The sequence below is a fragment of the Triturus cristatus genome, chromosome 3_1, assembly GCF_964204655.1.
Source record: "Triturus cristatus chromosome 3_1, aTriCri1.1, whole genome shotgun sequence".
Lineage (NCBI taxonomy): Eukaryota > Metazoa > Chordata > Amphibia > Caudata > Salamandridae > Triturus > Triturus cristatus.
The window spans coordinates 1158814929-1158832260 of NC_140583.1; the positions used below are offsets into that span (position 1 = coordinate 1158814929).

The 17332-nt window shown below is 47.2% G+C and overlaps 1 protein-coding gene across 2 annotated transcripts in view; it reads right to left on the bottom strand.

Moving 5' to 3' along the window:
* LOC146861680 (uncharacterized) overlaps positions 1 to 17332 on the bottom strand; it is a 262005-nt gene that overhangs the window by 73963 nt on the left and 170710 nt on the right. For both annotated transcript variants that reach the window (XM_085646043.1, XM_085646044.1), the window contains exons 4-5: positions 1740 to 1853; positions 1391 to 1480 (exon numbers count right to left, since the gene is read on the bottom strand). In XM_085646043.1, coding sequence (XP_085502169.1) covers positions 1391 to 1480; positions 1740 to 1853 — 204 coding nt within the window. The remainder of the gene's footprint in view (positions 1 to 1390; positions 1481 to 1739; positions 1854 to 17332) is intronic.

The window sequence follows — 17332 nt, forward strand, 5'->3', positions numbered from 1 at the left end:
AGCAGAGCCGAAAGGCTTTGTCTGTACTTCCGTTGCCGAGTCAGAAGGCAGGGCATTCGAAGTTGACTTTCTGTGCCTATCATGGGCAGATGGTAGTAGTGGCCCAGAAGCCTTTTGTTTTTAGAGGAATAGAGTTTTTTTGTGTGGGAAGATGAGGGCTTTTGGTACTCACTGCACCTTGACCAATGGGAAGATCATGGGACTCCAGATCGATCTCTAATTTGGAGTCAGAATCTTGGAAAGAGAAGGCCCCTGACGATTCCATGTCTTCCTGTTCGATATCTTGTTTTCTGAAGATATCCAGAGTATATTCTATATTCTGCCTCTGCATCTCTTCATCGAGCCAGACGGTCCCACATGGTCTCTTTGGATCAAAACGACCAACAGGCCTCATAGTCTTCTTCGTTGTGCTTGGGAGATAAGCACAGATTGCAGAATTTGTGAAGATCAGTGCGCAGGTACTTGGAGAAGCACCGAGGACAGGATTAAAATGGAGTCCGTTCCATCAGCGAATTATCGTAGATGGATTCGGTATCTAGTATAACACAACCTGGACGGGCTAGGTCCAAAGACCACAGTAGCAGTGTTCCGACCCGATCGGAAAGTCTTCCGAAATTCGATGTGCGAGGAATGGAAATCACGTTTGAAACAATATCGACCCATAGGATCCCGAAAACAGTGTCAAAACACAGCACCGCAATGCACACCCGAACCCAATGACGGAAAGAAAACAATCTAACAATTGAGTCAATGACCATGGGCACTATTACCAAGAGGAGGAGTCACCTTACCTCGGGACTTGAAAGACTTCTTCTAAGAAAACCAACATGCAAACATCCTGACCCAACACTAGATGGCAGGAGTATGCAAAGAATGTGCATCTACAGCCACACATGCCTCGAACATAGGTTTTCCGTGGGTTGCTTTTAATATTTTATTCCTTGATTCCAATGAATATCCTTGATGGACATAGGTCATAGTTTACCTTGTTGTGAAATGTACAACAATCTTCTCTGGAAAAGCTGCAAGATAGCATGATGTTCTGTACCATCAAAAATACCATACAAATAACTTTCAATATGTTATTTAAAGGCAGAGTATTTCCTTGCTTCACTGTCATCATCAGGCCATCGCCTTTACTCCTTCAAAGGGCCAATAGCAGTTGGACACAGCTGTGACACAGTCACTGTTACTGAAGATGCCTGGGTGAAAACCAGGGGAGGTAATCGCATACAACATATACATCAAAGAAAAAAATTACATACTGAATTGTGCACATTGTTATGATAATCAGTTTAGGCGATTAATAGAGAATAAAAGAACATGTTTACATATGTTGGATGAATGTCAAAGTAATGTTTTAGGTTTGTGGTTTTAAGTTTCTACTCACTTGCATGTCCACTTAGGTTTTCGGTAATCTCAGTGAATTGATCGTCAATGGCATAACTATCTTCTTCTTCCTTGATTCTGAAGGAAACAACTGGTGCAAAAAGAACATGGCCTTTTATTAAAATTCAACCACTGGAATTCAGTATTTTCTTCCAGCAGAAGCACATACCATTTATCAAGGGAGGGCTGAATGGGAGAGTGAGCTTGTGGAATATCAAACTACCTTATGTTTCTAGAATGGGTGAAAATAAGGCAAAGAACACAAACAAAGGAGGATAAAGGAAAGTGTGGGTAGAGGCTGTGGAAACTCTGAACCTGATGTAGAGACTCAAAGGAAAAATGTAATTTACCAGAGTTGGGTCCAGTACTACTTTCTTTTACTTCTACACCAAAGTGATCAATGGAATCTCTGAGTCCTTCTTCTTCCATCCTAAACAAACTTTGTCTATTAGGAGAAGGAAATCCTGCAAGACAAGTTAAAACATAATACATTTTTCAGTTAACAATAAGAGAATAACTCCTGGACGTTAATTCTCTTTAAACCCAGCTTAAGACTAAAATTACAGTAACAATGCAAAATTGAAATCAATAACTACCTTTATATGGCTGTATCTGGAAGCGACAGCAAGTGTTCATTATGAGAAACAAGGGGTGTCCCCTGGGCACCTTAATACTGAAAAAGGAGTGGGACAAGGCTGTGTCCTTGCACCGTTCTTATTTGCCCTCTATTCAAATAAACTGGAACCGTATTGGTAGAGAGAGCTAAGGACACTTCTTATGTCAAGAAGGCCCCCCTCCCAATACTCCTCTATGCAGATGACGCAGTGCTTTTAGCTAGAACCCCACTGGCACTGCAGAGCCTCATGGAGGTGTACAAACGCTTTAGGGCTAGCCTGGCTTTACATATTAACTAATACAAAACATTTGTTTTAACTGCAGGGCCTGGATTCAAGAAACCCCGAGATTCTCCATACCGAAAAAAAATATAGAAGTGGTGGATAAATTAACCTATTTAGGAGTATTATTTGATTATAAACTAAAGTGGAAGGATAGGGTGATCAATCGAGTCAATCTCATGGAAAAAAGCATATCCACAATTTTTAGATTCTCCCAAAAATTAGGTTCAAAACCCACCCCGAAAATGTTAAAATTATTTTTAGCTAAGGCTAAATCCGTTGCCTCATATGGGGCGGCAATCTGGGGAATGGCGGACGCTGGAGCAAATCAACGTGTGGAGGATGCTTTTTGTAAAAGACTTTTATCTGCCCCTTGTGCATGCTCAAATCTTATTTGCCACAGCGCACTGGGTTTACCTTTCATTAGTGATTCAATTAAGGTGGCCTCTTTGCTGTTGTGGTACTCAGTATGGAAATGGATAGTGTTAGACTCAACCAATCAGTGCTAAGGGACATCCAAAAAATGGATTATGCATTCAGAATCCCTTGGTTGAGTTATGTACAGTCTACTTTGGCATTGTAGGGACTGCACGATGTGTATGAAACCCCACTGCTCTGCGCTGGTTTCCTGAAGCTCAAGTTAAAAGGAATTCTCCTGGCAAAGGCACGAAATGACAGAGAGGGTGCGAATAAAGACAGCAGCATAGTAATTTTGTACCGGACACTATCACCCGCAAATCCTGGTGCATTTTCTTATTTGTCCTTTGTTCAGAACCTACAGCACTGCATTTGTTTTGATACGCTTTCGTCTGAATTGTATCGCTCTTATGACTGGTTACCCCGAAAACACTTATGCACTGAATCAATTGTCACCCTTTCCTTATGCCGGAAAATCTATCCAGTCTAATATGTATTTTTTTATTCTTTTGCACTTTGTATAGCCAGGAGAGAAAAAGTATATAATTCCCCTTTTATGTAAACATGCTTTTTGACAGTGTTTTCCAGTTTTACATTTTATTCATCAATTGGAAGATCCCTATGTATGTAACACTATTACTTCTTTTCTCTAGGCAATTTTAAAACGTGGCTGAGTTTTTTAGCCATTGCAATTGTGGTTAGGGCAGAGTTTCTTCTTCTTAATCTTTGTTATTATATCAAGATTTTAAAGGCTGGCGGAGGAGCCTAGCGCTTGACCAAGATGGCCGCGTGAGCTTAGAGCTCCCGAGACCCTCGTGCCCTCCGTCGACTATCCTGTCTCTAATCCTGATGGTATGCATGGCATCGTGTTGCTGAGTTGTCAGGGAGGCGATTGATGCTACCCGCGGTCGGATCGCCCATCGGGAACCGGACTTACGCCTGGCGGAAGATTGCGGCCTATCTCCCGGGGATGCCAGGGGCTAGAGTTGGCAGGATGCCCGGCTCCTAGTTGATCAACAACGGACAGGCGAGGTGTGAACTGTCAGACGGAGGTCCCCGCGCTTTCACTTTCGATTTCGTTCCCTTTGTCTGCCCGGACACTGGAGAGCTCTGGGTGGCTTTATTACCCCAAGGACGCTCGGCGAGCTACTCTGGCAGCATAAGGCAGAACTGCACACTCCTTATTCCTCTCTCTGAGAGGGACCAGTCTTAACTCTTAACTGCACTGGACGGCCTGGAGTCCATTATGTCGGGCAAAGCAGAAGGGGATCGGCTGAAGACTAAGTCTACCAGGCGGGGAACGTATACCCAAGTCAACAGCATGGACCGTTACGCTCTCCAGAAAGTATCACCGAGTGGATCGAGCCAGGCGCCGGATGCCCAGAAGGAGGACTCGCCTGTGACACCGGAGCTCTCCCTACAGGATGTCATGGGCGCGCTCGACGGGATGCAGACCTCGATGGGGAGACAGTTCGAGGCCCTGGCGCATAAGGTGGACGCCATCCTGGTGGATGTCAATCTGATCCGCTCGGACCTGGGCAAGACGAACGAACGCATTAAGAACCTGGACCTCAGGACCACGGGCCTCACTGATGATGTTGCGGAACTGCAGACCGAGGTCCGTAAGCTGAGGGCCGAGAGTGACCTCGTCGCCCGCCGGCTGGAGGACTTCGAGAGCCGGGCCAGGCGCAACAACGTGCGCGTCATCGGGGTCCCGGAGTCCTCGGATGAGGCTTCGGCGGACCTGCTTGTTGAGGATTTGGTCCTTAATTATCTGAAGCCTAGGGGCCTTGGAAAGTTTTTTGCGGTGGAAAGGGCCCATAGGGTGCCGGGCGGGCGGCCCAAGGCGGGTGCCCCGCCGCGGCCGATTGTCGCCCGGCTCTTTCATTTTCGAGATCGGGACGCTATCCTGCAAGCATCGAGGGTGACGGGCCCAGTTCCCTTCCAGAATGCGTCGGTGAATTTTTATCCGGACTTCACCCAGCAGGTGCAGAGACAGAGACAGAGCTTCCTGGGGGTGAAGCGGAGGCTTCGGGAACTGGATCTGAAGTATGCCATGCTTTTCCCTGCCAGACTACGGGTGGTGCACGAAGATCGAACATTCTTTTTTGACTCTCCTGTTATGGCCGACGAATGGCTGGACGCTTTGCCCCGGCGACGGACGGGGGACGACACAGCCGAGCATGGAGACAGTGGCCGGGATGGACAGGGCTGATATCTCAGAGACGGCCTGACTTGATTTGACTATACTTGAGAAATTGAACAGAATGCAGTAACTGTGGAGGGTTGCGGGAGGACGAGGGGTGCTCTTTTCCTCCCTTAGGGTACTCTTTGTAGACTTTTGGGTTTTTTAGGGCGACAGGCACACTGCAAGTTGGGGGGGCTTTGTAAGCTGCAGCAGGGGTGCAGGGTGGGGGGAGTTTCAGGGATTTGGATTTTGTTGTTGGGGGGTTTATTTCTGCAAGGCATGATGATTATCCTCAGGGCTGTTCCATGGTGGCTCCTCGGGTGTGGGGTGGGCCTCTTTCCGTTTGAGGATGGGGGGTAGAGGCTTAAGTGTTATAAGCTGGAATGTTAATGGTTTGGGGGATCGCATCAAGAGGGGGATTGTTTTGCAATTTTTGAAACGCTCAATGCCAGATGTTGCCCTGCTGCAGGAGACGCATCTCATAGGTAATACGTGCTATGCCCTGAATAGGAAGGGGTATAAATTCATTGCACACTCGGGATTCTCTTCTGGGTCCAGGGGTGTGGGCATCCTAGTTAGAGCATCGTTGCCTTTTGAGGTGGACTCCACCATTGTTGACGATAGGGGGAGGTTTGTGGCGGTGGCGGGGCGGTGGGAAGGAAGGACTTTGGTTTTGGTTTCGGTTTATGTCCCGCCGGCCCTGCAGGCCTCCACATTTGCTGATCTGGGCAGGGCTTTGCTGACTCTCCCGGGGGGTATGCTGGTAGTGGGAGGGGATTTCAACGCTGTGGGCTCCGGACTGTTGGATAGATACCCGCCCAGGGACACAGGGGGGGCTCAGAAATGGCTTCCAGATTTCCTAGACACGCTTGGTCTGATAGACTGCTGGAGACTCCGGCACCCCACACAGAGTCAATACACGTTCCACTCCGGGGCGCATGGTAGCCTCTCCAGGATTGACTACCTGCTCACTCTGGCCGCACATGCCTCGTTGGTATCCGAGGCGAGGCACATGGCACGCGGTATCTCTGACCACTCGCCAGTGTGGATCCGGCTGGATCTAGGTCGGGAGGGAGGAGGGAGGGTGGCCCCCATCATCCCATGGTATTTCCGAGACCCCAAGATGCGCAGCGCCCTGGTAAAGAAGGTGGATAATTACTTCGAGGACAATCTGGGAACTGTGGACTCGGCGGTGTCGCTGTGGGAAGCTTTTAAGACCGTGCTTCGGGGGGAAGCCCTCTCCCTGGTGGTGGCTGCCAAGAATCGGAGGGATGGCGAGTTACGGCAGGTAGAGGAGGAGATCGCGGCCCTTGAGGGGGCTATGGAGGAGGGGGTTACAGAGTCCTCACTGCATGAGCTTTGCTTGAAGCAGACGGAGTATAGGGACCTGGTGACGAACGCCGCTAAGACCCTCAGTAGGGAACAACAGGGCCGCCTGTATGATGTTGGTGATAAGGCAGGGAAACTCCTGGCGTGGTTGGACAGGAAAGAACGGGTCAATAGAGTGGTGCCAGAGTTGACGGGAGAGAGGGGAGAGGCGATTGCGGAACCTGAGGGGATTGTGAAGTGTTTCGCGGAGTATTTTCATAGGGTTTATTCCTCTGTGTCGGACAGGCCGCCCGGGGACTCGTCGGATCTCCTCCGTGATATCGAGTTGCCCTGCCTCTCTGACATAGATAGGGACGATTTGGATGGTGACATAACGGTTGACGAGGTGGCGGGGGCTATTCGCGCGTTAAACTCGGGTAAGGCCTCTGGACCGAACGGATTGCCGATCGATCTGTACAAGCTGTTCCCGGATAGGGTCGCCCCTCACCTGCGCGCCATGTTTTTGGAGGCGCGGGGGGATGGGATCCTTCCGTTGGACCAGCGGCTGGCGTCGATCGTGGTCATACATAAAGAGGGTAAACCCCGAGATAGGTGCGCCTCCTATCGGCCCATCTCACTCCTCAACGCTGAGCCGAAAATTCTGGCTAAACTCCTGGCGACCCGTTTGATTAGGGTACTTGGCGACTTGGTTCACCCGGATCAATCCGGATTCATCCCGCACCGAAACACAGCATTAAACCTTAGGCGTCTTCATGGCGTCATCGCCAGGGCGGGCACGCTGCGTGAACCGGCTATTGTGGCGTCTCTTGATGCCACGATGGCCTTTGACACGGTGGAGTGGGCATACTTATGGGCCGTGCTGGCCAAGTTTGGTTTTGGTCGCGGTTTCGTGAGTTGGGTTAGGTTGCTGTACGAAGGGCCGCTAGCGAATGTTGTGGTGAATGGTCGGGCATCTACTCCGTTTCGACTTGGTAGGGGTACTCGGCAGGGTTGCCCCCTGTCACCTCTGTTGTTCGCCCTCGCCCTTGAGCCGTTGGCTGCGTGGATACGTTGGCACCCGGATATACGGGGCCTTCGGTGGTCGCCTGATCACGAGGACCGTATCTCGCTTTATGCCGATGATATCCTGTTGTATCTTGCCTCACCTAAGAAGTCACTTATAGTGGTCTGTGACGTACTCGCATCGTTCGGTAGGAACTCGGGGCTCGTTATTAATTGGGGCAAATCGTACTTGTACGTTCTTAGTGGCGAGGTCCCACCGATCCCTAGAACATGTTCGATACAGGTCGCCCAGCAGGGTTTCGTGTATTTGGGGATCTTTATATCCATGGACCCTACTGTGCGCTACGAGAAGAATCTGCTCCCCCCCCTGGCACGTTTGAGGCGAGATGTTGAAGGTTGGCGGAAGTTGCCGCTCTCCCTTGTTGGGCGTGCGGCCCTGTTCAAATTGATGTCTCTTCCCCGCTTCCTCTACGCCCTCCAGAACACTTTGGACTGGGTCCCGGCCAAATACTTTAGGGAGGTCGAAGGCCTCCAACGGACGTTGCTGTGGGATGGGCGGCCGCGAATAGCTATTGCAAAGTTGACGCTCCCGTGGTACGATGGGGGCATTGCGCTTCCAGACATCCGACGGTACTATTGGGCCACGCAGCTGAGCGCGATCAACCATGGGTTTTATGGCCCCGCCCTCAGCCCTGGGTATGCCATGGACAGGTGGTTGCTGCGTGGTGGCAACTACTACAGGACGTTGTATTCGCGGTCCCTAGACTCGTCCCTCACGGGGCCCACAGGTGTGGCGGTGCGTGTGTGGAAGATGGCGACTGACTCGTTGGGCTGGAAGGATAGGCTCACCCTCGCTACCCCATTGTTTGAATCGGAGAGATTGGGAAGGCTCTGGCATACGAAGGGCTTTGATAAGTGGGACCTGATAGGTATATCCAAGGTGGGAGATGTGCTGCATAAGGGGAGAGTGAAGTCCTTCGAGGAGTTGCAGACTGAGTATGAGCTGGGGCCCTCCGAGTATTTCAGGTATATCCAGCTGCGCCACGCCCTCCGATCAGTCCTCGTGGAGGGTGAGAAGGTGCCGGAGTCCTCTCCCCTTGAGGACCGGGTCCTTGATGGTCATATGCCCGAGAGCACGATCTCGCTCATATATAAGAAATTGATTAACGTCCGGGCAGACATGCTTTTGGGGCTGAGAGAACAGTGGACTAGGGATGGCCTTGAGTTGGATAATGAGGACTGGCAGTCAGCGGTTTCTTCTCCTAAGGAGGTTGCGATCCCGTCGCGTCTGAGGCTGGTGCAGCTTAAAATACTGCACCGGGTGTATGTGACGGGCCGAGGCTGGTCCACATGGGATTCTCGGAGGATGGCCTGTGCAGGAGGGGATGTGGTATGGTGGGCACTTTCCTGCACATCATTTGGGAATGTGGTGTCATTGTGGAGTTCTGGAGGAGAGTCCATGCAGTTATGGGGGAGGTGACGGGCATTGCTGTGCAGCCGGAGGCGCGGTGTTGCCTCCTGAACGTCTGGGGGCCCACTGACCTCGATGAGGCGCAGACCCAATGGGTGACTCTGGGTAACATGGTCGCTAAAAGGGATATCGCGCGATTGTGGGGCTCCTCGGGACCCCCTACACTGACCGCGTGGAAAGAGAACATGGACTGGAGCATGTTTAGGGAGAAGACGGTCTATTGCTCCAGAGGTCGCCCCCGGAAGTGGCATGCCATCTGGGGGCGGTGGAACCAATACAGGGGGGGAATATGTCTTGCCCCGGATCTGGAACCTCCCGAGGAACAGCTTTCCCCCTGACCTTCTTTCCAGCACAGTTGGGTTTTAGGAACTGTTTTGGGCCTCTGCTGTCCCCTTCTTCCTCCGTACACTGTCTTGTAACTAGTAGATGAGTGGGGTCCGGCCTCCCCTGGGGGCTTTCACCATGGGCTTTCAATGTTCTTGCCTTGCTGGGGTTTGTTGTGGTTTTTTGTGTTTACCTAAAATTGGACCTTTGCACTACTCTTTGTACTGTACTGGGGACACATCACTGTATCTAACTCTCAATGCTGCCGAACCTTCGGGCTGTCGGCTGAATAGCTGTGTCCTGATTTTTGAAATAAAGGTTTTCAACAAAAAAAAAGATTTTAAAGGCTGCCTTATAATGACAATTTGTAGGGCAGATGTGGGGCACAGATTATCTTTTTAGTCCTGTCTTTCCCTAGGTATTTTTATTTAGATTTAGACGATTCAGAAGGAGGCAATAAATGTAGGTCGTTTCGGGATTCTCAACTATTATTACTTGAAGTGATGGATTTTATCTGCATCTTAGTATTGAACATGGTACACATATGTCTGTTTTTTTAGAAATACTTTTTAGTGTCAAAATAGTTATGTATATTTATTGTACTTTCATGCGTTTTAATTATTGCGATAATTAAGTTTGTATGTATATGTATGTATGACATATGAAGCATAGTCATTTTAATCATATCAGACTCATTAACTGGAGCACATCCATTATTTCTTCTTCTTGTTTTTACAGAACACTAAACGCCAAATCGCTACATTGGCCTTGAACACTCAGTGGTAAAATCAACCACTAAAATAAATAGAGACATTGACAGTTCTTGACTAATACTTATAATGAATGATCATTTTCAGAAAGAAATTAATTGTCCATGAAGAAGCAGTTATGTGAATGGGCAAAGAAGGTTTCTGCGAAGATTATTTCAGAGACTTACAAGGAAGGAGTTCATGGTTTTACTTTTCTTTATACCCATGTGTTCTGTCTTATATCAGTATAACTGCAAGACAAGGTTTGAACAGGAATAATATTCTATGTCATGGCACAGCAAGATATCAAATGTATCAGATATTTAAGTTCTTTTTTCAAAACTGTGTCCCAGATCATACGACCACATTTCCTCTGACCCAGCACAGCTCTAAGGACCCAGCTAGCTCTTTTCTGGTCGCTGGAAGCTTAAAGGGAGTTTCATAGGCACGTCTGGATCAGATAGCATGTAGCACTCATGTTTTGAAGGATGGGTTATCAACATCAATGCTTTCCAGATAGCAAAACAGAGTGTATGATAACTACAAAACTGCCACAAGCTGGACTCAAAAGTGAGTTGGTCACCCACCATAACGCTCACATTTTAAACCTTCTCCCTAGGGAGGCGAGAGAGACTCAAGGCCAGTTGGGGGGCAGGACAACTGGACTCTTCAAATGCCCACAGTCTAGAAGGAGAACCTTCAAGTTCTCTCACAAAGGTGGAGCAAACTGTTCTGCATTCAATGTTGTATCCTGCCCACACAAATCAGGAACATCTATTGGCCATCATATTCTGCGTGGAAAGAAGGGAGTGATGCAGCACCCCCAAAAAAACCATGCTAGAGTACCAGCGAGTGAATAAGCAATACAAATGTGTAAGAAACTGGCTCTATATATACTGCACCAAAGTAAGGTACAGTGTGTATAGAGCCCAAGAGTCTCCAGAGGTTTGGCAAAGGTTAAAGTTAGATAGAACCTTACTCTCTAAAGTGGTAGCTTGGTCGAGCTTAAGGCAGTATCAGAGGACAGTGTAAAGCATTTGATGTACACACTCAGTCAGCAAATGGTCTCACACACTCAAGAACTGAACTCTAGGCCAATTGTTTTGTATAAACAAAATATACTGTTGTTTTATTTCTAGAACCAAGCAAGCCTGGTACAGGTAAGCATATAAATACTTTGCAGTAGTAATTGACTTGTTTGAACACAGTTCAGAATTGCAGTATAATTGCTACTGGTTTTGATTACAGGTTTAAGAAATCAGTTTGCAACACATTGCAGGTATAGTACATTCAATTGAATGGGCTTTTTAAGTAAAATGCAGTTAATTACTTTTCAGATTACTTTTCTAACCACAGGACTGGATCCTAGATTCAGCACTGGGACATTTCCTGAAAACAGGTGAGTAAATGAGTTTTGGTTAAAGGTATGATTTTTAAGGAATATTATTGTATTTCAAAAGTTGACAATTAGAAACTTTTTCACATAGAATCGCTAATGCTATCCTATGGGAGGAAATTCACTTAGCAGGTAAGTTAGGTTATCGTTGCTTTTTCTTACTCAGTGCTGGATCCTGGATTCAGCACCGGGACATTTCCTGAAAACAGTTGAGAAAATGCGTTTTGGTTAATCGGCTGATTTTTAAGGAATATTTGCAGTTTTCAAAAGTCGACACTTAGAAACTTTTGGAGAGAAAAAGTGTCAATGTTATCCTATGAGGAAAATTAGTTATTGGTTTCAAGGAAAGGAATCGGTCTTTTGAGTTAGGGTTCTGGGGTTAGACTCCGGGGTCTCCCAGGGTCAGTGATGCACTGTTGTTGCACCTTCAGTGGCACTCAGGCGGCCGGGAGCAGTGTGTTGAGGCCCACTGTTATCCTATGAGGGATAGGGGGACTCCGGTTGATGGCTGCTGGCAAGCAGGCCACAGGGTTGTGGGAGCAAAGCTCCTAGGGTTAAGCTCAGGGCACATTGGGGACCAAGTTAGCACCAAAGGGGCACCCTCAGTGGCGCTAGGGCAGCCGGGTGCAGGGTCGGGTGCCCTGTTGAATTCAATGGAGATTCTCCGGGAGAAAGAAACACTGCAGGCTCAGGGACGAAGATCTTCCAGGAGTGACCACCACTTCGAGGGGTAAGTTGGGATATAGAGGGATGGTTAGGCACCACTGGGTTGGGCACACAAGGCCGTGGGGCGACGGGGGCGGTGTCTCCTGGATTGAGGCAGGTCAGGGGTCGCCCAATCTCAGGTCAGGATCGCCAGGGGGACCTCCTCATGGTGTTTGTTCACTCAAACACAGGCCGGGTTCGGCGGGTGCAGAGTGTGCTGGATTCGCGGTTTCTGGCTGGCACCCGAAGCTGCAGTTCAAACACGTCAGGTGTTCACGGGAGAAGCAGCTTGAAAAGTGAATGCAGGCAGGTCCTCCGGGGTTTTTGAGGTTGCTGGCCACTGGACACGCCGGGGTTTTGCAGGAGCAGGTTCGAGAGTAAACAGGCGTGTAGGGCTGGGGCCAAGTCAGTGGGCGTCGTCCTCTTGTTAGCTCCGCACGGCTTCTCGTCCTTCTTCTTTTCTTGTGGTTGCTGGATCTGAGGAAGGAAGATTCAGGGTGCCCCTAAATACTAAATTTAGGGGAGTTACATGTAGGTAAAGGACAGGGACAATGGGTCCCTTCCCTGGGGTGGGTACACCCCCTATTCTGCCACTCTACGGAGGGAGGGGGGCAGGAGCCTGTCCCTGGTTGGCTGGGTCCTCCATCCTCAAGATGGCGGGGACTCGAGGTTGTGCTTCACCTCGCCTCCCCCACCTTATGGGTGGAGTTGGCAGGGGTGGGCACACCTCTCTTCCTCACTTTGTTTTTCCCGCCTGGTCTCCCGCCCAAAGTGGGGGGTAGAACCAGTGGGGACCAGTTGCTGAGTACAGCAAGTGGTCTGGATAAACTCACAAAGGCGGCATGCCTTTGAATCTTCTCCTCCGTGAACCCTGCCCATCCTGGGGGAGGAGGCTTGGCACCTTGTCCCAGGACGTGCATTGTTTCAGGCCCCCCCGAGAGCAGCAAGCTCTCGTCCCAGGGGTCCAGAAACATGTCTGGTTGTGGCAGCCTGTGCAGCCACTCAGTCAGGGCACTGGGAGTTGGTCGAGTTTCAGGGGGCATCTCTAAGATGCCCTCTGTCGTGCATTCTACATTAAATTCCACACTGGCATCAGTGTGGGTTTAATGTGCTGAGAAGTTTGATACCAAACTTCCCAGTCTTCAGTGCAGCCATTATGGTGCTGTGGAGTTCGTAATGACAACCTCCCAGCACCATATACTCTTAATGGCAGCACTGCACTTACAGGGCCCAGGAATGGACATGGGCACTGTAGGGGTACAGGGCTTATGCACCTGTACCCTCACCACTGGCATAGGGCACCCAGCTAGAGGGGTGACTGATGTATGCCAGGGCAGAGGTTTGTGGGCATGGCACACAGGGATGTGTGCCATGTCGTCTCTTTGTTTGTTGTGCACCCAGACACTCAGCCTGCAAAGGCAGTGCGTGTGTATCAGGGTACAGGGCCTCTAAGGGTGGCACAATAAGTGCTGCAGTCCTTAGGGGCCTTCTCTGGTCACAGTGCCCTGGGTACCTATGGTACCATTTACCAGGGGCTCACATGTGGCCAGAGATGCCAATTGGGTTTAGGCTTCAATGCAGTGTTAGGGAAGGAACACAGGCCCTGGGTACCTGATTGGCAGGAGCCCAGGGCACACTCAGTACATCAGTAATTCAGCAAAAAGTGGGGGCATACCATGCAAGAAAGAGGGCACTTTCTCACAAAATGCCTTTAAATTTAGGTTTTATCTTGTCACTTTTGCTGTGCTCTCGAAGATAAAAGTCAAACGTCAGCTCATGTCTTCTGACAAACTGCTGCTTATTGTTTTAACATAAAGATTTTGTTTAGGTATCTTTCTTTGACTGTAAATTGATAGGATTTTGTGCAGCAAACTATCTGACGGTTTTGCGTGGATACGGGAAGTGTGAAAGAAAATGCTGTATGAGTTCAATTTATTATAACAGACAACAACATTTAAGTAACTGAATACTAACTGTACAGACATTTCTAAATATACCACAACTGAAGCCCTTTTTTGGTAATTTTGGAGTGTACTGGAAACAAAGATTTTAATAAGAGCAAAACAAATGAAAACATTTTACTTGGTGATGTACAAATGACAAATATTTGCAGAAACAAACTTTCCACACATTATTGCTTGTCCCCTGTATAGTTGTATCAGTAAAGCTGCGTTTCTGTGCAAATTCAGTGACCATTTCAATAGAAAATGTTCAGTCTGTAAAAGATGGATTCCCACACCATGCTTTAGCAGTATATTTGCGGCAGTGTGCTCCAAAATGCACAACCGGCTACATACCGTACTCTTGTGACTCTCCAGCTGAATGCTCATGGCTCATTTGCTACACTTGTTCTTTGTGTGGCCCATGGATTTTTCACAATCCCTATGACATCAGTGATGTTACATTGATGGCAGCACCCCCACTGTGAAATTGTTCTAGCTTCACTTTATGTGCATCCTCAGTAGAGATGACATGCCAGACCAAAGTACTGTATTGCCAAAGCCAGTGAGAAATTGTATTTAATGAAAAGGGTTAGGCAGAGAAATGGTCCTTGTAGTGCTCCATTTTCGGTTCTGATGCGGGTCTAACTGTTCCACATTTTTATCTGCTGCACTTGCCCCCAAACATATGAAACATTTAAAGACATTGCAGTGTCTACAATGGCCATACACTGGCTAAGGTGGGCCAAGTGAATCTTGTGGTTTACCGTGAGAAATGCAGCTAACACATCTACCACTATTTGAGAAACTCTTTATTCTCGGATCCACAAGCTGTCACTTAATGAATAGAGCTGTGCTTTCAGTACTTATCTGTGGATATGATTCTGAATGACATCCTGCTAGGATTCCTCCTTTCTTCTTGAAGGAATGAGTTTATAAAATAGCCTCAATCTCCAAAACTTTGCCAATGCAAGGGAAGCCAGATAGTTGAATGAGGTTGCACTGGTGCTCTTTGACTCGTTGTTTAGGACCTGCCTGCACTTTACCAGACTACAGAGAATCAGCAGGATGCTTAATCTAAGACAGTGATGTCTTGGCTTGGTCTAGCCAGGTATAATGACAATAACAATTAGCTGAGATAATGCTTAAAGCATATTTAACTGCTGTGGAAAGGCAACTTGAAATAACAACAGGATTTTTCAATTATGTGTTTTTGAATCTGGAAATTAAAGCATCAAAGTAAGGAGTCAATCAATCAATCAACACTTTAAGATCAAATGCATGAACAAGAATCAGACGGGCAGCGTTCTAATTCATTCTGGGAAAACACATTTGCAGGATAGTCCAACATGAGTGTTCTATAACCTAGACGAAATCTCATTAGAATATAACAATCGCGGTTATTGCCCACAAAGGAAAAATACGACGATGGGCAGTGCTGCAAAGGGGGTCTCTTGTAAGCAATTACCGTAGCTTTATCTTTATTTCTATGCCCTCTTTCTTGTGCAAATTTTTCTAAAAAGGAATTAATTTATTTCGCCTTTGAGAAGGTTTCACACTGCGAAGGTTCAGCATAAAGGACCCCTAGCACCAATGATTCAAGAGTGCTCTTTATATAATATACCCATGACATTTTTGATCCATAATCCAATTTCATAATATCATTTAGGATACATTGATTTGTTTGTACCACATTCTGCTTCCATATTGACAACCAGAGTAACAAAAGGGCCAGTTTAATTGTATCAGTGATGTAGGGTAAAGCCTTTGGGACGGACAATAACCTCTTAGAAAACCCGTCCTGTATTTTTTGGAGGCTATCCACATTGCCTATGCCCCATATTGCTGCCCAAAACATTGCCACTGAAACGTTTTTGCCAGATAAATATTAACGATCTCTGGTATTGGTTTGTTGCCCACATTCGTCGCAAACCTAAAAATTGCGGCTATGTTTTTGTTGGCCTGAGTAGTCCTTGAGGTCACCATCATTTTCCAGTTTAGAGTCAAAGACAATACCTAAATATGAAAAATTATCTACAATGTCAAGTTTTCTGTCTTCAATAGCATAATTTCCTTTCTTTTTGCGTCTTCCAAAATACATTATAAAGGACTTTGTTTTGTTAACATGTGGATTAAGGTTTTTCATAAAAGACACATAATTTTGTAGGGCTAAAGGTGTTCTTGCCGAAAGGACAGCGTCATCTGCATATAGCAGGATGGTAAATGGGGTAGCACTAGCATTCGGGGTGTCTATTACCTTTTCTACCAGGTGGTTATTTAATTTATTAGTATACAATGGAAACAGGCAGGGCGCGAGCACGCAACCCTGCCTTACGCCATTTCTGATATTAAAGGGTCTGATACATTCACCATGCTTGCCATGGCGAACCTTTGCGGTAGCACCAGCATACAACTGTCTAATAAAACAAATTATTGCCGCCTCCACCCCCATTTGCTCCATAATGTGCCACAACTTGTTGTGGTTAACACAACTGAAAGCGGATGAGGGATCCCTGAATGCCATATAGAGATTCACTTGCTTGGCCTGTTTGTACTTTGCTGCTAAGAGGGCCAAGTTCAGACATTGGTCCACAGTCCCTCTGCCTTTCCTGAACCCATATTGTACTTCTGCAAGGATCCCCTTCTCAGCTTCCCGGCTTCCATTCTGTTTAATAGTAGAAGACCCATCACCTTGGCGATGCTATTAATTAGCGCTATTGGCTGATAATTTGCGGGATCAGAGCCATCTCCTTTTTTGTAAATCGGTACAATAATAGACTGTTTCCAGGACAAAAGAGAGCCTGTAATGCCAATAGCATTGAACACTGCCGTGAGTAAGGGAACCCAGAAGGCTCCGTTATTTAAGAATATATCAACAGGCACCCCATCTGGTCCTGCTTCCTTTAACGACTATGCTTGTGCCAATGCAAACTCTACCTCATCCATAATAAAGACTGAAGGATTGGTAACTCTCGGACTTTCCTCTAGTTCTTTAGTACTAGTTCTGTTATGCCTTTGGAAGATTTTTGGGAAGTGGTTTATCCAAGTGTTTTCATCTATGAATACATCTGTGGATGGGCCACCTTCCTCTTGTAAGAATAGAATGTTGACGACTTCCCAGAATGCTTTGGTATCATTAGCATTAGCCGCTAGCCTCAATTTCTCCCAAGCTTCAGATCTCAATTCTTTTTCTGCTCTTCTATTGATCTTTTATAAAATTCTCTCAGATGTTTTATTTGTAGTTTATCCCTTGGTTTTACTTTTAAAGGTTTGGTCAAACTAGTGATTGTGTTGCAGGCTTCCTGCGCCACCAGGGCAAGTTAATTGAATCTAAATACCATCTAAAATTCTTGTAAATGCTTCAGCTCCTTGAGGTTTGTTTATTATAAGATTTAGACAGTCCAGGACCTCATTATAATTCATCTGTATTAATTGAGAACAAAGGAGGCAATTTTGCTCCACTTAAAAAAGTGGCCATTTCGTCTGGCTAAAGTGGACTTTGGGGTTATAGTGCTATTTTTATTTG